The sequence below is a fragment of the Schistocerca gregaria genome, chromosome 3 (assembly GCF_023897955.1).
Source record: "Schistocerca gregaria isolate iqSchGreg1 chromosome 3, iqSchGreg1.2, whole genome shotgun sequence".
In the NCBI taxonomy this organism is placed as follows: domain Eukaryota; kingdom Metazoa; phylum Arthropoda; class Insecta; order Orthoptera; family Acrididae; genus Schistocerca; species Schistocerca gregaria.
Window position 1 is genome coordinate 766,395,494 of NC_064922.1, and position 25,601 is coordinate 766,421,094.

The 25,601-nt window shown below is 42.4% G+C and overlaps 1 protein-coding gene across 1 annotated transcript in view; it reads left to right on the forward strand.

The window, feature by feature from the left end:
* LOC126354016 (ATP-dependent translocase ABCB1-like) overlaps window positions 1-25,601 on the forward strand; it is a 196,009-nt gene that overhangs the window by 98,244 nt on the left and 72,164 nt on the right. The window contains exons 9-13 of the mRNA XM_050003339.1: window positions 1,682-1,906; window positions 5,440-5,565; window positions 9,499-9,702; window positions 20,640-20,810; window positions 23,829-24,024. Of these exons, the coding sequence (XP_049859296.1) occupies window positions 1,682-1,906; window positions 5,440-5,565; window positions 9,499-9,702; window positions 20,640-20,810; window positions 23,829-24,024 (922 nt within the window). The remainder of the gene's footprint in view (window positions 1-1,681; window positions 1,907-5,439; window positions 5,566-9,498; window positions 9,703-20,639; window positions 20,811-23,828; window positions 24,025-25,601) is intronic.

Sequence of the window (25,601 nt, forward strand, 5' to 3'; positions counted from 1 at the left end):
ATGAAAAAAATAATCCCAACGCGATGTAATTAACGGGTCTTACTTCCTGGTAACCGGCAAAGCCAAAATACTGGTCGGATGAAAATGTTATGAAAAAGCGGTGGGGAGGAGTCATACTGAAAACAATTTGTCTTTCGTCAGATCGTCGGATATACACTTCTTGCCGCCTAACGAATGCTGTTTCTACTCAGTCTTTTTTATTCGCTTTCCTTCACGAAACCTTACTGACAGTAAGAATTATGAAGTGGCTGGTAAACTATTATTTATGAAGCTATTTTCGCAGTCTTAAACAGTTTTACGTTCTTCATATCTGTCACGAATGTTAAATATTATCTAACTCGTGGTATACTGCATCTATCTGGTGTTCCCCTCCTTTAAGGACTGTCAGTTATTTTTGGTAATTCAATTAATAAATACTAGTTTAGTCAAATTTTGAAAGTGCGTAATTATGACCCAAATTTACTTTTTCGCAAGAGTAGATGACTTCATACGACAAAGTACCTCAGCATAAAGCTATCATGGATAGACAAAAAACCTTAATGTCTTCAATGTGTCGCCTAGAAAAAAATGTACGCATTCATTTAATAAGGGAGTCTTATTAGAAAAATTTACTTTCGTTGGTGGTTACAATATCTGTGTTCGTACAGTGTCTGTCTCTGACAATACACTGTCACCGACGATTACAGCAGTGGTTAACACTAGGAAATAGAGTAGCCCAAATGGTTCAAATGGCTCTAAGCACTATGGGCCTTAACATGTTAGGTCATCACTCCCCTAGACTTAGAACTACTTAAACCTAACTAACATAAGGACATCACACACTTCCATGCCCCAGGCGGGATTCGAACCTGCGACCGCATGGTTCCGAACTGGAGCGCCTAGAACTGCTCGGCCACAGTGGCCGGCAATAGAGTGGCGTACAACGACTATACACTGACGTGGGTTGTTCGCGACACATTAAAGTTCGCGCCGACCTGGACTAGAGCCCATGTTGCAAACAGCTGACGTCATGGTATAGTCGTAATATGCAAATCTATCGCAATATTTATTTTTATGTCTGACATTGTAGTCGCCGTATCAGTTCGGTTCATTCTGATATGCGACCCTAGGGACCCAGTACACGTTCCACTCAGTTATCACTAGCTTACGAGCTACAAACCAAAATTATGTCGTTGTTTACCAACATTTTCCATTTTCCATTTAATTAGTAAGGTGAGGACGTTATCCTGTGGGTTCCATCTCAAGCAAACCCAACCGTTGGAGAATAATCCTAATCTCTAGGCTGACTTTTTCACTCTGCGGCGGTGTTTACGGTGATGTAAGACTTCCTGGCAGTTTAAAACTGTGTTCTGGACTGGGGCACGGACCCGGAACCTTTACCCATCGTGAGCAAGTGTTTACCGACTAAGCTATCCTAACACGACTCACGACGCGTCCTCACAGTTTACTTTCGCCATTATATAACCTCCTACTTTCCAACATCAATTTCACTTTTTTGATGGTTAGTACCATCCTGACTTGGTCATGTTCTTGTATCCTAGGTATGGACTTACCAAGAGATTTTTCGAACTACAGTGATTCAGAGCAAGTAGATACAGGTCAGTGGGAGTCCATGCTGATCAACAGAGTAGCAGAACTTCTAACGTTCGCCACTTAACCGAGTGCTTTTTTCCCACCACAGGTGTTCCTCTGTGTGATGATGGGCTCCTGGATGCTGGGTCTTGCATCGCCCTTTATTGAGGCGTTTTCGATTGCCAGAGGCGCTGCAGCGAAGGTGTACTCCGTCATCGACCGGAAATCTCCCATCAACAGCATGTCCGAGGAAGGCGAGAGGCTTGAAGGAGTCAAGGGCGACGTTGTCTTCAAGGACGTACACTTCGAGTACCCGACACGCAAGGGCGTGAAGGTGAGTGCGCGAGCTCTAATGTCACACACCTCATAGATGGTAAAGCCGTCTTTACTCTCAGTAGCAGCTTTACCTTTTGTCAGTAACTGCTCTATTGTTAACAATATTATCATATCGATTTCGGTCTTATGGAAGTTTTTCTCAACCAGCTAGTGATGTGCCCTCACGAGGATGAGAAGACATCATTCCAGGATTTTCCACCACAGAAAAATGTAAGGTACTCATTGGGAATCGAACCTTCGTAGGTAGCAAGGCTAACAACTACATGATGGAAACTTCAGTTTTACTGGTTATTAATCAAGGTAACGTTGAGAACACGTGTTACATCAGTTTCAGAAACGTACAAATATAACAAACCAGAAATTAGATATAATTCTCTTGGGAATTTGTGGTAAGTTCTTATGGGACCAAACTGCTGAGGTTATAGGTCCGTAGACTTATACACTACTTAATCTAAATTAAAATAACTTACGCGAAGGACAACACACACACCGATGCCCGAGTGAGGACTCGAACCTTCTACGGGGCAGCCGCGGGAACCGTGGCAAGGCGCTGGAGACCGCACGGCTACCACGTGCTGCCATATAATTCTGTCCGACCTAAAAACCAGCCACAAGTTTTACGCACGCACAAGTAATTACCCGCCCTGGAAACTTGTTTCGTAATTTCATAAATACTGGTCTCTTCTGCCTTCGGTGGCCTCGTGATCGAATGCGCTATCTACTACTCCAGTTTTTGGTTTAGGATTTGTTTTTACAGGTAGCACTAGTCTCCTTTTCTATTGTTGAGGATATATTTTTTGTGCTTTAAATCAACAAGAAAATGCCGAAGAAGACACTGAATTTTGAGAGATCCCCGATTCAGTCCAGAAAAACCATCGTGGTCAAAGAATTGGATCAGTAGTCACTTGCTCAGCAGTAAAGACGCTCATATAGCATAATTCGTAATATTGGATCTAGGTTTCTGATTTTCATGCTAAGACATCCACTGTTCTCCATCGACATCACGTTATAGATATTGCTACAGTCAGATAAAAACACCACACTGCAATGTCTGCAATTTCGGTCCGTTTCCTGTCATACCATTAACATTTTTATTAATTAAATAATGTTTCCAGCACTGGTATTACCTGTGGGACGTAGGTAACGCTTTATCCACTAATACTCTCACGCTTTAAGCTTTGTGAACATCGACTAGATGGGTTTCTAATATATTCGTAACAGAGAACAGCTTTTGTGAGCGTCGCAACATTGTCAGGGTCTGGCGAAATGAGAGGGATTATGTTTAAGCAAAAATTTTTTGTTTCTTCAATAGTTTCAGTATTCTCGTTTGTCCCCATGCTGATTTCTACCATGCGAAAGTGCCTGAAACTGCTTTCACTCTAACGCCTGTGGCTCTAATTTTGCAGTTACCCATCACTGGGGTGTTCTCTATCTGTTCCCTATTATTCACTGCACAGCATTACACCGACTGGCACACAAAGGAAGCCCACTCACGCTCCTATGAACACATATAACTGCAGGTTCGTCTGATAGTGTAATTCAACATTTCTTCCAGACCTCTCTTAGGAAGTCATATGAGTTGTTTCTGCTCCCATCTGACTATGGAATATTCTGTGAACAGTCTTACTTATGGAATCGTTCGTTGGAGTGGTGGAGTGTTGTCTAGTCGTCTTAATGTAAATTAGCTTCTGTTTTGCTAAATCACAAGAGAGGTAAAAGACGTCTGCACTGCCAAAAAAAAAAAAAAAAAACACTATGACGAACACCAAATATTCTGTCATGAAGCTAGATAGGGATCACGTATTTCAGTAGAGACCTTGCTTCATGTTACGAATGTACAATCACGGACGGGTAGATAATATGCTCTTATGATAGTCGTACTTCACTCAGTGGAATTGTTTTCGATTTTGCATAATCGAAAAGTAGATCAAATGCTTCAAATGGCTCTAAGCATTATGGAACTTAACATCTCAGGTCATCAGTCCCCTAGACTTAGAAAGTACTTAAACCGAACTGACCTAAAGACATCACACACATCCATGCCCGAAGCAGGATTCGAACCTGCGACCGTGGCAGCAGCGCGGTTCCGGACGGAAGCGCGTAGAACCGCTCGGCCACAACGGCCGGCTCGAAAAGTGGAAATGTGATGATTATTTCCTAGTTCAAAATTTGTACGTGTATTTCTGTTTTCGGGTGCCCGTCTTTTTCCAACACGTGACCTTCACATCCAGATTGGTGATCACGAAGTAGACGAAGTTAAGATGTTTTGCTACCTTGATAGGAAAACATCACACGACAGACGAAGTAAGGAGGGCATAAAAAGCAGACTAGCACAAACAAAAATGGCATTCATGGCCATCTACTAACATGAAATATAGGCCTTAAAATGGTTCAAATGGCTCTGAGCACTATGGGACTTAACTTCTGAGGTCATCAGTACCCTAGAACTTAGAACTACTTAAACCTAACTAACCTAAGGACATCACACACATCCATGCCCGAGGCAGGATTCGAAACTGCGACGTAGCGCTCACGCGGTTCCAGACTGAAGCGCCTAGAACCGCTCGGTCACATCGGCCGGCTTGACGTCATGTTATAGTCGTAATATGCAAATCTATTTCGTAATATTTACTTTTGTGCCTGACATGATAGTTGCGGTATCAGTTCGGGTCATTCTGATATTCGACCCTAGGGAGCCATTAAACTTTCACTCAGTTATCAGTAGCGTTCGAGTTACATATCGTAGCTGTTACGCGGTTCCAGACTGTAGCGCCTAGAACCACTCGGCCACAACGGCCGGCTATAGGCCTTAGTTTGAGGAAGAAATTTCCGAGAATGTATGTTTGGAACACAGCATTGTATCGTGGTGACTCGTGGACTGTGGGAAAATCCTAAAAGGAGAGAATCGAAGCATTTAAGATGTGATGCTACAGAAGAATGTTGAAAACTAGGTGGACTAATAAGGTAAGGAATGAGTAGGGTCTCCACAGAATCGGAGAAGAAAGTAACATATGGAAAACACAAAAAGGATGTGACAGGAGGTTCCGACAAGTGTTACGACATCAGGGAATAACTTCCGTGGTATTAAAGCAAGCTGAACAAGGTAAAAACTGCAGAGGAAGACTGAGATTGGAACACAGTCCACAAACAACCGAGGACACATGGTGCAAGTGCTACTCTCAGGTGAAGAGGTTGGAACAGGAGAAAAGTCGTGGCGGACCGCTTAAAACAAGTCTAGTTTTTTTAAATGGCTACATGTTAACCGTCTGGGATCACCTCGCTGTTTTGCAAGCTGTAGCTACGCGAGATACACTGAACGAGTAAGTTTGTCTCATTTCTAAGCAACGCTGTCGTATTCGAGCAGGGGAACGGTTGAGTGCTGAAGAAAGCCACGCAAGACAGCCAATCAAAGGTTACGTGGATGTGGACTATCGTTATCGACATTCCTTTTAAAAGCAATACACGTATAGTAGTCTATACTGCGCTTAATCTAAAACAGAATAAGTTAGAATGAAATATCTTGCTTTCCAGATTCTCCGCGGTCTGAACCTACGGATGAAGAGTGGCGAGACGGTGGCTCTTGTCGGAAGTTCTGGTTGCGGGAAGTCTACGTGCATCCAGCTCATCCAGAGGTTCTACGACCCACTACGAGGAGCGGTGCGTACCTCAAGCGGTGTCTTCACTGTTCATAGTTTGTCATTTCTTACGAAGAAATTCTCACCTTCTGATGTGAATATCTCTCTCCTATAGGCACACTCATTGATTAAAATATAAATAGAAAGCACAACTAAACCAGGCACTAACCTTTAAGTTTTTTATCTGTCCATAGTCAGATGACAGTTCCGATTCTTAGCACAGGCACTTTGCTCCATGAAATCAATGCTGTTTTAACTTCATAATTTCACTTGATTGGTGTTGTTGTGTGCGTGTTTCTTTTTTAAATTTATCTTTTATATAGACAATCAGTGGAACAACAAACGGAACATATGTGTGTGTAAACCCAGCGTTTCTTAATTTACTTTCTGTGCTATACACAGCCTCTTCAAACTAATTTGAAAAATGTGTCTTGTAATAAAAAGCAGTGCCTACTTCCATAAGTGACAGTAGCTAAGCCGGAGAACCTCCAAACTGTGCAAAAAATGTAATTCTTTTGCCGTAGAAAACAATTTGGAAACTCTATACGCAAGCGCGTGCACACACACAAACACACACACACACACACACACACACACACACACACACACACACACACACATATTCGGAATCCCGCGCAAATAGGATATGGGCTTGCAGAGCTAATTTCAATATTACACAGCGAGCATTGATTCGTAGATGCAGAGGGTCCCGATTTGAACAAGTGTTCGCTATCCACCCATAACGTGTACAGTAGAGGACGCCCCCTCAGTTTTGTAATCAGTGACTATAAATGCAAAGAATAATTAAACCATCTCAATGAATATATAAGTATTTCATTACATTAGACATTCCCTTTAGGGAATTTCCGACCATGTTTGGAAATAATAAATTACTTTTGTCTTGGTCGCCAAAATTACCTTTTTTTAGTTACGTTTTACGACCCACTTCGCCTTCAGCGTTATATGACCTTAGTGCACACACAGCATTTCGTCAGTTGTAAACATGTGCGAGATTTCTCCGAACGATATTTAAAGGACAGCAACAGGCGGATCATCGCTCGTCGACCTGTATTAGCCGCTCTTGAAACTTGATAGCATACAACGAAAAACTTGTTATTACGATGTCTTGTCGCTGCAAGACAATACTTGATTCCCTGATGTGCGAAAGTATTCACGTGTCATAAGGTGAAACCACAATATACAACAAGATGGTGGCTGTGCAACGGGGCACAATATTCTACAGTAATAAGAAAAGAATGAAGAGGTATATACAGACATAATTCCGAAAAGAGTAAATTGACAACCGGTAATATAGTTGGTGAATAAAAGTAAGTGATTTACAATTTCACAAGCGTAGACAAAGCAACACCTACAATATTCAAATTCACGTAAAGTAATCCGAAAACCACGTTCTCAGTTCAGTACTTTGAACAAAGAAAAACATATTTCAGGAAACAGGAGACGGTGACAGTTTGAGTCCACAGCACAGCGATATGAAGAAAAAAGATGTTATGTACATGTAATAAGCATTCATTCAATCAAATATGACCAAACAAAATTCCATTTTTAGCACGGGCAAACACACTAAACGCATTATAGTTGGTTTCTTTGACGGGGCACGGCCGACTTCCTTCCCCATCCTGCCGTAATCCAATGAGAAAGATGCTCTCGCTGTTTGGTCTCTTCCCCCAAATCAACCCCAACAAAATACTTAAACTACTTTATGATCAGGAGTCACCATTTCGCATCTGTGGCGCATATGTTTCTGCAACGAGGGAAACAACAAAGCTGATCTCGTGCATACACTTATCTAAAACTGTCTGAGCTATTATTTAACTATGACCTCGAACCAACACCCTACGACTGTGACAGTTGACACTGTTAAAATTTATAGCTAGGACATTCTTTTACGGACACCCTGCGAAAGTATTAGTCGTATCTTTATAAGAAGAACACGTAAACTGTTGGGCCAGATAATGGCTCACCTGTCGCAAAGGTCAAAGTCTACAACAGAGATGGCGTGCTACGCCTTTGTCACTGCCAGCTGACATCACAAGTTAATGGTCCACTACCAAGTTTACGACTATCACAGGTCTCTGCGCACGACATATTCCACACACTCGGTAGTGGAGTAGCGTTACCCTCTATATCCCCTGATATTTCACCGCACGGAAAATAGTATTCGACCATTCGCTCTCGTGAAAAGTTTATATTGCGTAAACCTGGAGATCTTTGATGATTATGAATGTGCACCGTATTTCAAACAGAGCTTACCGCCGGCGTACAACGTTGTACAGTTTGAATATTTCATCGCACGCTTTTAATTAGACACTCAATCCGTACATCTAAACTTCGGTGCCACCATTTTGTAATTGTTATCATTTAATATTACAACCTGCTCCTGATGTGTTCTCATTTCAGGCCATTCTCTGTATAGTATGTTCAAGTAGTAGGACTTAAATAATATCGATGATATGTTACTTCAGATTAGAATTTTTTGTAAATTATATTCATAAAAAAGAAAGAAGACAAGAAAAACGACGCATCAGGTAGTAATTATCCAAATGGGGCTGAAATCGGTAGATGTGAATGTACACGTAAGGACAAAGAAATGATTGCAGTTTCGGAAAAACTGGATGATTTATTCAAGAGACAGAGCTTCATAAACTGAGCAAGTCAATAACACGTTGGACAGCGTTTGCCCCTTACGCAAGCAGTTATTCAGCTTGGTGTGGATTCATAGAGTTAGTGAATGTCCTCCTCAGGGATAATATTGTGCCAGGTTCTCTTTAATTGGCGCGTTACATCGTCAAAATCCCAACGTGATTGGAGGGCGCTACCCATAATGCTCCAAACGTTCTCAGTTGGGGGGAGGTCGAGCAAAGCCGGCCGTTGTGGCCGAGCTGTTCTTGGCGCTTTACTCTGGAACCGCGCGACCGTTATGGTCGCTGGTTCGAATCCTGCCACTGGTATGGATGTGTGTGCTGTTCTTATGCTATTTAGGTTTACGTAGTTCTAAGTTCTAGGGGAGTGATGACCTCAGATGTTAAGTCCCATAGTGCTCAGGGCCATTTGAACCATCTGAATTTACATCCAGCGGCCTTGCGGGCCACGACATGATTTGGCCAACATGAAGACAAGTGGATGAAACTCTCTCCCTGTGTGGGCGGGCATTATGTTGTTGAAATGTAAGCCCAAGATGGCTTGCCATGAAGGGAACAAACCGGGGCGTAGATTACCATCGACGTACCGCTGTGCTATAAGGGAGTGGCGGATGACAACCAAAGGGATCCTGCTATGAAAAGAAATGACACTCAGACCATCAACCCGGATTCTCGGAACATATGGCGGGCGGCAGTCACGTCGGTATCCCACCACTGTCCACTTCGGGCTGGTATCTCATTGAGTGGAACTATTTTCAGTGATGAGGCTCGCCTCTAACTGAGCTCCTATGACTAGCCAAGTCGTGTCTGAAGATGGCCCAGTCAGCGGTGGGATACCAGCCCGACATACGTCTCGACAACCAGGGGTAATGCTCTGGGGTGCCGTTTCCTTTCAAAGTAGGACCCCTTTGGTAGTCATCCGTGGCATCCTTACTTACCAGCGGTCCGTCGATGATATTCTACGCTACGTTTCGTTGTCCCTGATAGTAAGCCATTTTGCTAACTGCTCGCATATTGGCCAGAGGTGAAACGCATTATTGACTTGCATATTTTGTGAAGCTCTTCCTCTTGCATAAATTATCCAATTGTTCTGAAATTGTAATCGTCTGTTTGTCTCTAGATGTGCATCACAGATGCCTATTTCTGTCCCATTTGGACAATTCTTTCATGGCGCGACTCTTTCTTTGTGTCAGAATATATGTTCATGCCTTTAGCATACGAATTTACCATTTAACATAGAGCCTTCTGCCCCTTCAACCAAACTCGGTGCCTTGACTACCCAATGTTTGTAGGTGGAGCTGGATGGCCATGATATCCGCAATCTCAACGTGGGCTGGCTGCGCTCTCAGATCGGCGTGGTGGGCCAGGAGCCGGTGCTCTTCCAGACCACCATAGCGGAGAACATCCGCTACGGGCGGGACACCTGCACCATGGAGGACATCGAGGAGGCCGCCAAGATGGCCAACGCTCATGACTTCATCTCCAAGTTACCGCAGGTGAGATTAACAATTCTCATTCTGTGCCACAAAATATCTAAAACGACACGTTTGTACTGAAATCTTTTATGATTGATGTAATTCATCATATAATTGTTGGGTGTGGTGTTCTAGTGGTAAAGCGCGTGCCTGGAATGCTAGAGTTGGCGTGATTGTCTCCCGGTCTGACCACGGAAATTACATTGCCCTTAATCTAACCTTTACCTCTCACCAATATGGGAACGACACGTGATTCGGATTCCACATTAAACTGTGGATCACCTTTCACAGTTGGATAACTGGAGTGTGTTAGGGGCTCGAAAGTCGCCAAAGTGGCGTCCCGTTGAGAGATTTCCTCTGGGCCAGATCATAAGATCAAAACAAATTGTAAACGGTTTAGAAAAGATATCTGCATGGTGAGAAATTGACAATTGACCCTAAATAACGAAAAGCGTGAGATCATCCACACGAATGCTAAAAGGAATGCCTTACATTTTGTTTACACTATAGATCAGTCAGATCTAAAGGCCGTAAATTCAACTAAATACCTAGAATTTACAATTACGAACAACTTACATTTGAAAGAACACGCAGAAAATGTTGTGGGGAAGGCTAACCAAAGACTGCGTATTATTGGAAGGACACATAGAAAATATAACAGATCTACTAAAGAGACTGACTACACTATTCTTGTTCGTCCTCTTTTAGATTACTGCTGTGCGGTGTGGTATCCTTACGAGATAGGATTGACAGAATATATCGAAAAAGTTCAAACATGGGCAGCACGTTTTGTATTATCGCGACATAGGGGAGAGATTGTCAGTGAAATGGTACAGGATTTCGGATGGACGTCATTAAAACAAAGGCGTCTTTATTTGTGATGGAATCTTCTCACGAAATTCCAATTACCAACTTTCTCCTTCGATGCGAAAATATATTTTTGACGCCGACCTTCATACGGAGGAAGGATAACCATGATAAAATAAGGGAAATCAGAGCTCGCACAGTAAGAAATAGATGTTCGTTCTTTCCACGCGCTGAACGAGATTAGAATAATAGAAAACTGTGAAGACGGCTCGGTTAACCCTCTGCTAGGCACTTAAATGTGATTTGCAGAGTATCCATGTATACGTACATGTAGATGTAGAGGTCACTGAGCCACACGAAATTATGTACCTTCATATAACAGTAGTATTCTTCCTTTTTACTGAATAGTTATCCCCAAATATCTACAACTACATCTACATGATAACTCCTTAATTCACATTTAAGTGCTTCGGAGACGGTTCGCATAGACGATTTATATAAGTTACATTAAGAACAGCACAGAGCGCGTAACACTTCCTTGAGAGGCTCAGATATGACTTCTGCTAACTTGTTACCTTTCTAGCGCAAGTCAGTTGTCTAGTCGTATTTCTATTTCTATTTGTTTTTGAGTATCTATTGGAAGCACCCTCACTGAATCATGTGGTAAATTTTTTTTTTTATCTTTGCCGCCAGACGGTGTCACAGATTGCACACTAAAACCTTTTGTACTATTTGTCTTTGTCTTCTCATTTGCTGATAGAGATATAACTCTCCGACACACGTAGTGAGGGGATAAATAAAAGTGACTGTTTATAGTTATTTGTGTAATTAATAGACAGTCGTTGCCTTCATGTGTAGACCTCAGCTAAAACGTTCGCATTTAAAGTAATGCAGCTGTTATGTCATTTAAGAAATCATTCTTTAATATTTATTACAGCTATTCTTCTTACATTTAATAAAGTACAAATATTCTATTTAAGCTTTTGATTTGCTTCTCGTCATTTTAGCTCACAGCATGACCGACTGCAGTGTAGAATAGATAAGATGTTAGCCACTAACTCAGATGCACTCGATTTCTGAGAAAATGATCGCGTTACTGTACAAGTATGTACAAAAAGTGATTACAAAACGAAGGCCGTATTCGTTGAACCGGTTTTTTCCACAGTTTACCTTAATCTGTTCTAGTGAAAGTGTGAATGATTCCTCCTAAAACGCCACAGTAGATTTTGTACTCCATCCTTCTCCAACACAGCTTTCAGTTTCTCTCTAATGAACACACTGTAGGAGAGACCTTAAACCAAGGATTCCTTTATGCATCCTTTTATATCGAAGTTATCGTAAAAGAGACACATGCGGTTCCTTCAGTTACGAAGTATTCGGAAAACATCATCCCTATTGGTAGATACTTTATTTCCGGTGGTTAGACTGTGTAGAAACGCAGCTTCCAAAATTGCTGTTGACAAGTGCCTTAATTACACACAGCATAACTTTCGCTTTTTCTAGGGAGAACCTGTAATCCCTCTCAGAATGAATGTGGAATGGATCCCGTTAATAACTCATTCGAGTTATTTCGCTTCATCTGTAAGTCTACGCAGGGACACTTCCAGTGCGCCATCGCAAGGAAGGCAAAAAGTGACGCTGTCTGTTACTCTCTGCTGAGGCGACGGCGGTCGCCCGCACTGACCTCTGCAGTCTGCTGATCTCCGCGCTGTACGTAGGCCGGACTCGGCTGACCGAAGCTACAGCTCGTGTTACAGTGGCGCCTCAGCTACCGAGATGGCGCCCACTGGGTTGTCAGCTGAAGTGTCGAACGATGCGGGCTCTGACTGCGAGTTGAACATTTCGTAGGGCTCAGCTAATCTAAGCTAAAACTCTACTCACAACTCTTCGGACACGTCTCTGACCTGCGGACGGAAGTCCACTCTATTATTGACAATATTGCACGGACAGATGGTAAACGCACAACTCTTTCGGTCGTTAATGTCGTTAAGTTAAGACATTATTTGTCCTTCATGTATTTTCTCGGTTGTCCTTATGAGGCGGTCTAGACTCTTTTCTAGTTCTTTTTTGACCGACATGTAGTAACTTCGCAATGGAGCCAGTTTATTAATATCTTTCGATGTCTGCGAGTTTCATAAGTACAAAAACAAAATCAGACATCGTATTTCGGTCGTCCGTATGGTAGTCAGTTGTATCGCCGCTACGAAATGAGAAAATTATTCTTATTTTCTATCCAGTAAAAAATGTAAATCACAGAATTAAAGAGAAAGCAGAAATTTGTCAAACTAAAAAGGTGCGGATTGCGACCCTTCCTATTGAATGCAGTAACATACGGACGCTGTAGAAGATATTGCCTGTGATTGTGGTTGTGTGCAGAATAATGCAGTGTTCGTGACATTTATCTTTTTTTTTATTTAACTCCGAATGAACCTCGGAACCTCGTATTTCCTTATTCTTTCAAGAATCGACACACCCAGGATCGGTAATGCAGGGGACAATGGTTCGAATCTACAACAGCCGATACGCATCATCGATTTAGATCTTTATAACTTTTTTTATTTTTTTTATTTTAGGACACAGATGATTACACCTATCATGCGTGCCGTGACAATACGGTGCAATGTTTCTAATAACTTCCTATTTCAATTTGATACAGATCATTCCTGTGGATTTCCAGACATACCTTTCACTCTACCATAACTTCTGCACTCCTCATGCTCGACAATCAACAGGCTTCAACAACGACACGTGTCGCCGTACGAGTTCAACCGTACTGTTATGTCCTTTATTAGATTTTTTTTTTTTTCTCGTTGACCGTTGGAAGACGACCAATCTTCAGGCGTCCCTTACATTATGTCCTAAGTTTTAATGAATAGTAAATAGTAATTAGTGGGTAACTCTGAGATTACGAAAGGCTCAGGCAATGATCAAATGTACATCTCTACCTACCGTTTTGTGTTTTTCTTTCCGTATAGTAAGATGGTGAATACCCATATTAGACAATTTGATTCCGCCATGAGAGAGAAGTGCTCAGACATGATTTATAGTCGCCGTTTTATCCAGCTTACCAGATAACCTGATCTATTGGAAGCTTATTAAGACTCATTAAATTAATTGTAAGAACAGCTGCAGTCGTAAAATATCAGACGTCACGTAATGAAACGCTGTTACGTGAGTATTGCCGAAGAACAAAAATGAAAAGGCCTATAAAACACTGCTGATGTTTTTTTTTTTTTTACTAATGGTACTCATTCCCTATAAAGTTATGTTCCCATATCCTGTCCACACCGTAGACCAAATTATTTTAATGAGCTCCAATGAATTGGAAATAACAACCAACCAATTGGAAAGTACAGACTTATTAAACCTAGACCATGGTTTGGACAGTTTTAAAACTGTCTTCTTGAGAAGGTTTTTTACCTATTAACAAATATTAGTGCACTCTGTGTAAACATACATGTTATCATTGCAATGTACAAAGTTACAGGAAATATATTCGAATAATTTTAGTGAAGCATACTCATGTAGAATCGCATGTTATCCGTATCCAATGTGGTAGTCGTTGACTGTCTATTACATGTGCGTGTCATCCACTTAAAAACCATTCGAAATACATTATATAAAATTAATAGCTCTCTACCGTGGAGCTTTGTCTTGAAGCTTTCTAAAAACCCAAAATACCACACGTTTGACATTGGATCCAACAAGTGTAGTGTCCAACTTGAAAGATTTATATGACATTTACACATAAAACGTGGTATCCGACCCTGCACAGATTAAGTATGGCACGTACAGAGCTAATGACATACGCCGACTGGCTGAAGAGTACTGGCAATAACCTTAGATAATCTGTGGTAGGTGGCGCTCCTGTGTGTTCTTTATGCGCGCATCTTCAATGAGCAGCATGTGCGATTTCACATGTTCATTAATACTATTAATATATTATCTAAAATGTTAAAGGGGGAGAGGGGAGGGGTGAAATTAGATGTGCCATGAAAGTCATATGGCTCAAGTAAACATAGCATACTCTTCAGAATATCACAAAAGCGCACTAGAAGAACGTACAACCACCTCCTTAAGTCTGATGCTTCACAAACCATTATCCATAACCTTCCCTCCCCTTCCCTTCCTATTTCCCCAATTTGCGTTTATCTTCTAATATATGCAGTTTCTCCGTCACAGTGCGTCCGTTTACAGTATTCCTCCACTTTCGGGGTCCAGTTAATACATCAACCATTGAGCACCTCATACGTTGATAGTATTTCCTTGTAGCCTTTTTGCCTTGACACTCGTGCTTTTTACTGGTTCGTATTCACGCACAAGTACTTCTCGTGCGTTTTTGTGATATTGTTAAAAGGTTACTATGTTTACCTGAACCTGTGGGCTCTTCATGAGCCACATGACTTCAGTTGCTCACCGTTTTACCTTCTTCCTCTCTCCTTTTTTGAACTTATTAGTTAATATGTTAAATCTAGTAATGGACGTACAGTCGTGATATCACACGAACTGCACATTGCAGCTATAACTACATCTACGTGGATACTCCGCAAATCACACTTAAGTGCCTGGTAGAGGATTCATCGAACCACCTTCACAATAATTCTCTATTATTCCAATCTCGAACAACGCGCGCAAAAAAGAAAAAAATTAAGAACACACATATCATTCTGTGCGAGCTCTGATTTTCCATATTTTATTGTTTCTCCCTATGTGAGTCAGCGCATAAAAATAAAAATTCTCGCTTTTGGTGGAGAAAGTTCGTGATTGAAATTTCGTAAAAAGATTCCACCGCAAAAACGCCTTTGTTTTAATGTTGTCCATCCCAAATCCTGTATCATGTCAGTGATACTGTCTCCTCTATTTTGCGATAATAAAAAATATGCTGCTCTCCTTTGAACTTTCTCGATGTACTCCGTTGATCCTATCTGGTAAGGATCCCAGATCGCGCAGTTATACTCCAAAGGAGGACCGAAAAGCGTAGTGTAAGCAGTCTCTTTAGTACATCTGTTACATTTTCTAGGTATTCTGCCAGTAAAACGCAGTCTTCAGTTTGCCTTCCGCAGAACATTTTTTATGTGTTCTTCCCAATTTAAATTGTTCGTAATTGCAATTTCTAGGTATTTTGGTGAATCTACGAACTTTAGATTTCGCTGATTTATCGCATAACCGAAGTTTAACGGATTCCTTTTAGCACTCATGTACATGACGTCACACTTTTCATTATTCAGTTCATTTGCAATTTACGAATTGTTCATATATCTTTTCTGAATCGTTCGGAATTTGTTTTCATTATTTGATGAGTTTACTAGACACTAAACGACAGCATCATCTACAAATGACCTAAGACAGCTGCTCAGATTGTCTCCCATGACATTTATATAGATAAAGAACAGCAAAGGGGCTATAACATTACCTTGGGGAACGCCAGAAATCGCTTCTGCTTTACTCAATGACTTTGCGTCAGTTGGTGCGAACTGTGACCTCTCTGACAGGAAATCACAGATCCAGTCACATAACTGAGACGATATTCCATAAGCATGCAATTTCACTACAAGCCGTTTGTGTGGTACAGTGTTAAAAGCCGTTTGGAAATCTGGAAATAAGGAATCAATTTGAAGTCAGTAGCTCTCAACCCTTCGTGTGTGTAAAGAGCTAGTTGTGTGTGTGGTACAGTGTTAAAAGCCGTTTGGAAATCTAGAAATAAGGAATCAATTTGATGTCAGTAGCTCTCAACACTTCGTGTGTGTAAAGAGCTAGTTGTGTGTCACAAGAAGGATATTTTTCTAAACCCATGTTGGCCGTGTGTCAATAGACCGTTCTCTTTGAGGTAATTCATAATGTTCGAACTCAATATATGTTCCAAAATCCTACAGCATATCGAGGTTAATAATATGGGCCTGTAATTTAGTTGATTACTCCTACTACCTTCCTTGAATATTGGTATGATAAGTGCAACTTTGAAGTCATTGGTTATGGATGTTCCGTCGAGCGAGCGGTTGTATATGGTTCTTAAGTAAGGAGCTATTGCACCAACATACTCTGAAAGGAACCTAACTGGTGTATAGTCTGGACCAGAAGACTTGCTTTTATCAAGTGACTTAAGTTGCTTCGCTACTCCGAGGATATCTCCTTCCAATTTACTCATGTTTGCAGCTGTTCTCTATTCTAATTCTGGAATATTTATTTCGTCTTCTTTGACGAAGGAACTTTGAAAGGCTGTGTTGAGTAGCTTTTCTTTCGTAGTACTTTCGTCGATAGTATTTCCATTGCTATAGCCCAGAGAACGCATTGACTGCGTCTTGACTCTAGCACATTTTAATACGACCACAATCTCTTTGGATTTTGTGGCAGGTTTCGAGGCAAAGATTTGCTATGGTAACTGTTATAAGTATCTCGCATTGATGTCCGCGATAAATTTTGAGCTTCTGTTAAAGATCGCCAATCTTGGGGATTTTGCATTCATTTGAATTTGGCATGCTTTCTTCGTTGGTTCTGCACCAATGTTGCTGAACCGTTTTGTGTACTAAGGGGAATCGACTCCGTCGTTTGTTAATTTATTTAGTATAAATCTATCAGTTGCTGTCGATACTATTTCTTTGAGTTCAAGCCACATCTGATATACACTTGCATCGTCAACTTGAAAGGAGTGGAGATTGTCGCTGGAGAAGGGGTCTAGTGAATTTTTATCTGCTTTTCTGAAAGATAAATTTTTCGTTTACTATTGGAGGATTTGGGGATTACAATATTCAATCTCGCTACGACAACCCTATGATCTCTAATACCTTCATCCGATTTGATACAAGTTATTAGCTCAGGATTACTTCTTGCTAAGAGGTCAAATATGCTTTCACAACCGTTGACTATTCACGTGGTCAGTTTCTCGAAATAATTTTCAGAGAATGCAGCGTGCACAATTTCAGATAATGTTTTAAGCGTTCCTCCGAATTTAAACATGTATTTTCGCCAACATATCGAGGTTGTGACTCAGCTCCGTGTTTGAAATTAAACTCAAGTTTTCTTTGAACCAATCAGAAATTGTATCATATGAAATGGAAGGTCGGTAAAACTATCGGATTATTATTTTATTGAGGTTGCCAAGAATAAGCTCTGCCCTTAGTAACCCACAGAAACTATCTGCTCCAATTGCGCTGCAAGATAAACTACTTCTAACAGCAACAAACACGCCCACTGCGTTTAACCCATCCTTTCGGAACACAGTTAGGTTCTTCGCAAGAATTTCGACTGAACTTTACGCACCTTTAGTGGCTGCAACGGTTTGAGCATCAGTGCTTTCTATTATCGCTTGAAGCTCTGGTACTTTCCCAACACAGCTACCACAATTAACAACGGTTACACCGATGGTTCCTGTCTCTACGTTCTTCCTACGTTCGACCTGCACCCTTTGAGATTGCAGCTCACTCCGTACTTTCCCGGGATCCTCTAACCTAAGAAAACCGCCCAGTCAGCGCCACACAGCCCCTGCTACCCTGTAACCGCCTCATGCGTGGTTTTCTGACCTACTCAGCACAAGCCGAAACCCAACCACCCTACAGCCCAAGTCGAGGACTGCAGCCTACACGGTCTTAGAACCGCCTTAGCCTCCGATTCAGACCCTCCACTCGTCTCTGTACCAAAGGTCCTCAACCGGTCCTGTCGATTATGCTCCAAATGGTGATGTCTGCTTTCATCTCACAAGCAAGACTGACTGCCTTTACCGCTTCTGTTAGCCGCTCGAAACCAGAGAGAATTTTTACACACATCGTTGGTACTGACGTTTGCTACCATCTACAGCTGGCGGCAACCTGTGCTCTTCACTGCATCCAGAAAGATCCTTTCCACGTTTGGAGTGACTCCACTCGGTATGCACACGGAGTCCACACTGGCTTTCTTCCCTTCCTTGGCGGCCATGTTCCTAAGCGGCCCCATAACGCACCTAACATCGCAGCTCACAACTACCAATAAACCCACCCTCTGTGATTGTCAAGATTTTGCAGGCTGAGAGGTTCACGCTACGCTACGCGTGTACAGGGCCCGCAGGAGAGTCACATACCAGAGGCAACCTAAGGCTGTTTCCTCTACTCTTCACCCAGCCGGCGCATGTCAGCAACTCTGTACGTGGCGTACTTAACGCTCTGCAGGTTCCAATGTCAACTTCTATACGCAAAAGTCATATACGTACAAATCATTGAAGTGGCACACTACACGTTTTTGGATCCATTGTCAGATGTGTGATATTTTAAGACGTTTTAAGACAAAGCTCTACAGACGAAAGCTAATACTTTTGAATCATGTATTTTAAATGGTGATTAAGTGGATGACACGCACATACACTAGACAGTCAACGACGTCCTTATTGGATGTGTACAATATGTAATTCTCCATAAGTATGCTGTATTAAAATTATTCGTAAACACTTTCTGTAAATTTGTTTATTGTAATGTCTTGATAGTACGTTAGGCTATAAGGGCCTATTGAACAGGATTCGAAAATCTTAAATCTGTGAAACATAGCTCACATGATAGAAAGTTTCACCAGACATTACGTACATAGTGGTGATTTGACACAGGGTATGACTGTGTGTTTCTCTGTGACATACCTTGAGTAGTGTGACAGTTTCATACTTTAATTTTATTGTTTTACTAGCTGAGTACCCTGCACTGCCAGGATATGTATTTATTCCAACCTTCTGTTAGTTCATCACCTCCTTCCCCCTCTGTCCATCTTCTTTTACCGCCCCCCCCCCTCCGTCACTCCCCTCTCAGTTCATCTCTTAGTGCCCTTATCCATCTCGATCTCCTCACCCCCGCACTCTGTCCCTCCCCTACTTACAACTTTCCCTGACCATCTTTTCCTCCCTTCACACTCTGTCCATCTTATCCTTTTTCCTTTCTCTATCCCTTTCCTCGTACCCTTCTATCTATTCGCCTCCTCATCCTCCTGTCTGTGTCTCTATCCTTCTTCCCCCATCTCTGACCATCTTCTACTGCGCCAACTTTTCTCTCCATCACCAAATCCAACAGCAGACTGGTTGTTCTTACCCACACTGTATTTCTTTCCAGATAGTAATTTGTATGTGCACCAGGCCCCTTTGAAATCGCTACAAGGCTTTGGGAGCAATATTTTCCCCCTACAAGGCTTTGGGAGCAATATTTTCCCCGTGGTTTTGGCGGAGTGCTTTTATTTCGTATATATTTAACATATATCACTCAAATTACACCTGTATCTGCAACGAATTTGGACCTGTAGTTTCATTTTCTCACAGCTCAATCTTTATGACGCAATATCTCCTGAACAGTTTTTGCAGGTGTATTCAGTGGTACATATGAATACTGTCAGCAAATTGCTAGTAGTAAAAAATTAAAACGTCATGCCTGATGCGGATGTTTTACTGCATGAACAACAAAAATGTAGAAGACAATAAACATTTTTCCTTTCTTTGTGGGAGTTGTCAGCGAGAGAATGTTTCGTAAAGGTTTGAAATTACATATAATGTTTGTTGTAAGTCACTGAGTGCTCTAATTCTCAAGTAATGTGTTCGCACGTCGTCGGCTACACTTCTGTACCATTTCCATCCTCACCCCAATGTTAGGTAGGTGGTTCTTAACCCAACAACTATTCTTTCCAGACAGTAAGGGGTATGTGTATCAGGGTGGAATTGGTCCAGTGGTTTAGGGGAGAAGTGGCTCATACAAGCATTTGTATGTCATAGATGGTGTACAGAGAAGAAGTAGTCGCCTACGATAGCTCCTGAACGCAATAGGGGCATGCTGTCTATTACTGCTCAGGGCCAAGACACGGGTGTCATGTTGGGGAGCAACAGGATAAAAAGACCTAGGTCTTTACCTCAGAGTGGCAGCTGTCGATTTTCATCCCCATTCTTGTCCATCGCAGTTGCTAGTCCAACGGAACCGAGTGGGCTGGTGCAGTGTACTGGCATTCGGAAGAATGACGGTTCAAATACGTGTCCGGCCATTCAGATTTAGGTATTGTGTGATTTTTCCTAATTCACTCCAGGAAAATTCCGGGATGGTTCCTTTGAAAGGGTACAGCTGATTTCCTTCTCCATCCTTGAAACGATCCGACTTGCGTACCGTCAAGGCTGACGATGGGGTTTTAAACTCTAATCTTTCCCCTTTCTTTGATGTACACAGGGCTACGACACGATGGTTGGTCAACGTGGGGCCCAGCTGTCCGGAGGCCAGAAGCAGCGCATCGCCATCGCCAGGGCGCTGGTGCGCCGCCCTAAGATCCTGCTGCTGGACGAGGCCACCTCTGCTCTGGACACCAGCAGCGAGGCCAAGGTGCAGGCCGCGCTAGACAAGGTCAGTCCAAGGTCACGATACTGGTGTACCTTTTTTTACTGCCATCGTTTACATAATTCTAGTTCCAGTCATTTTCAAGCAATCATTTTACTGAAGGTTCCGATTGTTGGTTCTTTACGAAACCACTCCTGGTTCTATACGATATTGAAGTGCCTGTGTTGTTCAGAAATACGACGCACAGTTCTTTCGGACACGTATACATGTCCGAAGGAACAAGCACTGCGGCGACTGCAGCCGTTATGGAATACATGAAATGTATTCACAGTTGTGAATAGGGCAACTCTCAGCTCTATAATCGAATGAAGACAGTGAGAATTTGTGCCGGACCGGGACTCGAACCTAGATTTCCGACTTGTCATTGACAATTGGTGATGTATCTCACACTGACGTTTTATAGTTTAAACCCCATATTGGATATATCCCGGTTACAGCAGCAGTGAGACAATAACAGAGCTGACTGAACTGTCTACTAACAAAACTTTTATTCATTATTGATGAGGATCACTGTGTAATTTTTTGAAATTACTACAACCAGCCGGTTTTTGCTTTGTTCTTAAATTTTTATTATCCCATTAGCGGTTTCGAACCACCTAGCGATTCATCATCAGGTCGTAAATATTTATTAATTGTCCGCAGCGAAACAGAAGGCGACTGGTTGCAGTAATTTTGAAGAATCTCTTAGACTGCTAACAGCCGCGACTCATAGTCTTATGGAAAGCTGAAAATGCGGTAGCACGCGAATGAGATCTTTCACGCACAAACCTCGCTCTCAACTCCCTGAAAAATCAGTCCGACCACCACTGAACACTAATTGCTCCAAAAAACTGCCAGAATCAATGCTCTCCGCTGGTATTTACAGGCGCTACAGTACCCCTCCCAGCGCCTTGTCGTACTACCATTTGCAAAAACGAATGATTCGTAAGTGCACATTAATTACTACATGTTATACATTGCGCCAAAAGAACAATACCACATTTCGAAACCCCTTAGTCTATCACCGCCATGCAGGTTTGAAATTTGGCTCCAAAGTGCGTACGAAAATGTTTAAATGGCTCGAGACTTTACATCTGAGACTTAACATCTGAGGTCATCAGTCCCCTAGAACTTAGAAGTACTTACACCAAACCAACCTAAGGTCATCACACACATCCGTGACCGTAGCGGTTGCGCGGTTCCGGACAGAAGCGCCTAAAACCGCTCGGCCACTGCGGCCGGCATAGGTGCGTAAAATCTTCCTCTGTAATAGTGCGAAAGAATGGTGCCCTACGACACCGCCCTCTAGCTGGGCTACCCTTGTAACAGTTAAGTATGGATACAGGCGAAACAGCCACAGAAGCTCAAGTGAGGTGTAATGCAGGTTAATGATGTTACATTCGCGCCAAATTTCACCAAAATTATGCCCAACGCCATTGTGGGTGTGGCACATGATGGGAAGGTCGGTGCGCTCCCTTTTACCCACATTTTACTTTACCTTTTGACGCCTCTGCTTTCAAATCATGCAGTTTTCTTGTGGGTGACCGAATAAAATATTTCCAACACACCTACACTCAGTATCGATAAGAAAATCCCTCAGTAGGTGGCGTAAAGGGCGTCAATGAAATTACTCCTTTACTTAGAGTGTTGATTCTACAGTCACATTGCGATGATCAACGGTGCGACGTTCTTGACAACGTCCGATAGGTTGTCACCCCCTGGGCGACACAACCGTACTGTAAAGACATTGCGGGTTACAATGCTAAAGAACGTGATCTGACCCCTCTGAAGTGTAGTAGAGTGCGACCTCAATTTACCTACATTTCTAGTATTCGTGGACTTAGAGAAAGCTTTTGACAATGTTGACTGAATACTGTCTTTCAAATTCTAAAGGTGGCAGGGGTAAAATACAGGGAGCCAAAGGCTATTTACAATTTGTACAGAAACCAGATGGCAGTTATAAGAGTCGAGGGGCATGAAAGGGAAGCAGCGGTTGGGAAGGGAGTGAGACAGGTTTGTAGCCTCTCCCCGACGTTATTCAATCTGTATATTGAGCAAGCAGTAAAGGAAACAAAAGAAAAATTTGGAGTAGGTATTAAAATCCAGGGAGAAGAAATAAAAAATTTGAGGTTCGCCGATGACATTGTAATTCTGTCAGAGACAGCAAAGGACTTGGAAGAGCAGTTGAACGGACTGGACAGTGTCCTGAAAGGAGGATATAAGATGAACATCAACAAAAGCAAAACGAAGATAATGTAATGTAGTCGAATTAAGTCGGGCGATGCTGAGGGAATTACATTAGGAAATGAGACACTTAAAGTAGTAAAGGAGTTTTGCTATTTGGGGGGCAAAATAACTGATGATGGTCGAAGTAGAGACGATATAAAATGTAGACTGGCAATGGCAAGGAAAGCGTTTCTGAAGAAGAGAAATTTGTTAACATCGAGTACAGATTTAAGTGTCAGGAAGTCGTTTCTGAAAGTATTTGTATGGAGTGTAGCCATGTATGGAAGTGAAACGTGGACCATAATTTGTTTGGACACGAAGAAAATAGAAGCTTTCGAAATGTGGTGCTACAGAAGAATGCGGAAGATTAGGTGGGTAGATCACATAACTAATGAGGAGGTATTGAATAGAATTGGGGAGGAGTTTCTAGCACAACTTGACAAGAAGAAGGGACCGGTTGGTAGGACATGTTCTGAGGCATCAAGGGATCACAAATGTAGCATTGGTGAGCAGCGTGGAGGGTAAAAATCGTAGAGGGAGACCAAGAGATGAATACACAAACCAGATTCAGAAGTATGTGGGTTGCAGTAGGTACTGGGAGATGAAGAAGCTTGCACAGGATAGAGTGGCATGGAGAGCTGCACCAAACCAGTCTCAGGACTGAAGACAACGACAACAACATACAGATTGGGACCTCCAGGGATCGTTCAAAACTATTCGACGAAATTTGAATATGAGATAAAAATTATAGTTGAAAACTCCTTTCTTTAATCATCAATAACTGCACACTAACGACTTTTTTTCATGAACAAATTGCAGGCCAGCGTTGGTCGAACGACCATCATCGTCGCGCACAGGCTGTCGACTGTGCGCAATGCGGACAGGATCGTGGTGCTGTCGGCAGGCAGTGTGGTCGAGCAGGGCAGCCACGACGAGCTGATGGAGCTCAAGGGCCACTATCACGCGCTCGTCACTGCCCAGCTGTCCGCCGCCGTCAAAGAGGCTGAGGAAAAGGGTGAGCAACAGCAAGTTAGGGTATTCAGCTATGCAAGTGAGACGAGTAAACAAAGAAATCAATTCCTGCACTTTATTTTGATGTAGGTTACAGAGAGTGCTCAACATGACGTACAGTTCAGGAGATTAAAATTACAACTAGATGAAGACGGCATGCAACAAAGTGGTGGCAATTATGAAGTGCACCTACTCACGGAGATCCTGTGTGGAATATAATTATTTTATGGCATCAGAACTTGGTAAACATGCTAATGCCCTAATACCGAACCGATTTACATTGGTAAACAGATTAGTTCCAATTGTGGCCACCGGGTGCAAATCTGGTGCTGTACACTGTATGAAATCGAGGCAGCCATTTGACAAGCCATATGGCGAGTGCGGAAAGGGGGAACATGCGCTGTTGGCGAAACTGTCTTACGGGAATGGCAGCAATTACAGTGCTGAACTGAGGGAGCACCGCCGACTGAAAGGTCAGAGGAGCGGTCCGACGTCATTAAATATGGTTTTAGAAATCACGGCTGAGCTCTGTCTAGCACCGGGAAGAAAAAGGCATCCTGCTCCAGTGGAAGCTATTGACGAGGTTGCTATTTCTGTAACTGACCATGCAGCACGTGCCCGGGTAGTGACAGTCCCCGTTCAGTCTCACGAGAATTGTCATTCCCATGGTCAACACTACGTAAAGAGCTACATTGCTACACTCACCAGCCGGGGTAGCCACTGAAACCTCACGATCTGCAGCAACGTTCTGCATTTCTTCTTCGGTTTCTGGTAGGGATCGAAGTTGGTAACATGTGACCTGGCAATATTCTATGAAGTGACGAGGCCTATTTATAGTACATGGTGGGGTACTGCAAAAACTGTGTGTTGGCACGAAGAGCCATAACAATCGCCATATGTGACTGTGTGGTGTGAATTCACAGGCACCTTTATTGTTCTTCTGTGAAGCGAATACACTCGAACGGCCTGTCAGGTGTACCTATCGAGACCTACTTGTGCAGATAGTGTTGGCGATCAGTGGACAAAGTTCAAAACCATCGTGCAATATGCGTTAGATAAGTATGTGCCAAGCAAGATCGTAAGAGATGGAAAAGAGCCACCGTGGTACAACAACCGAGTTAGAAAACTGCTGCGGAAGCAAAGGGAACTTCACAGCAAACATAAACATAGCCAAAAAATTGCAGACAAACAAAAATTACGCGAAGCGAAATGTAGTGTGAGGAGGGCTATGCGAGAGGCGTTCAATGAATTCGAAAGTAAAGTTCTATGTACTGACTTGGCAGAAAATCCTAAGAAATTTTAGTCCTATGTCAAAGCGGTAGGTGGATCAAAACAAAATGTCCAGACACTCTGTGACCAAAAAGGTACTGAAACAGAGGATGACAGACTAAAGGCCGAAATACTAAATGTCTTTTTCCAAAGCTGTTCCACAGATGAAGACTGCACTGTAGTTCTTTCTCTAGATTGTCGCACAGATGACAAAATGGTAGATATCGAAATAGACGACAGAGGGATAGAGAAACAATTAAAATCGCTCAAAAGAGGAAAGGCCGCTGGACCTAATGGGATACCAGTTCGATT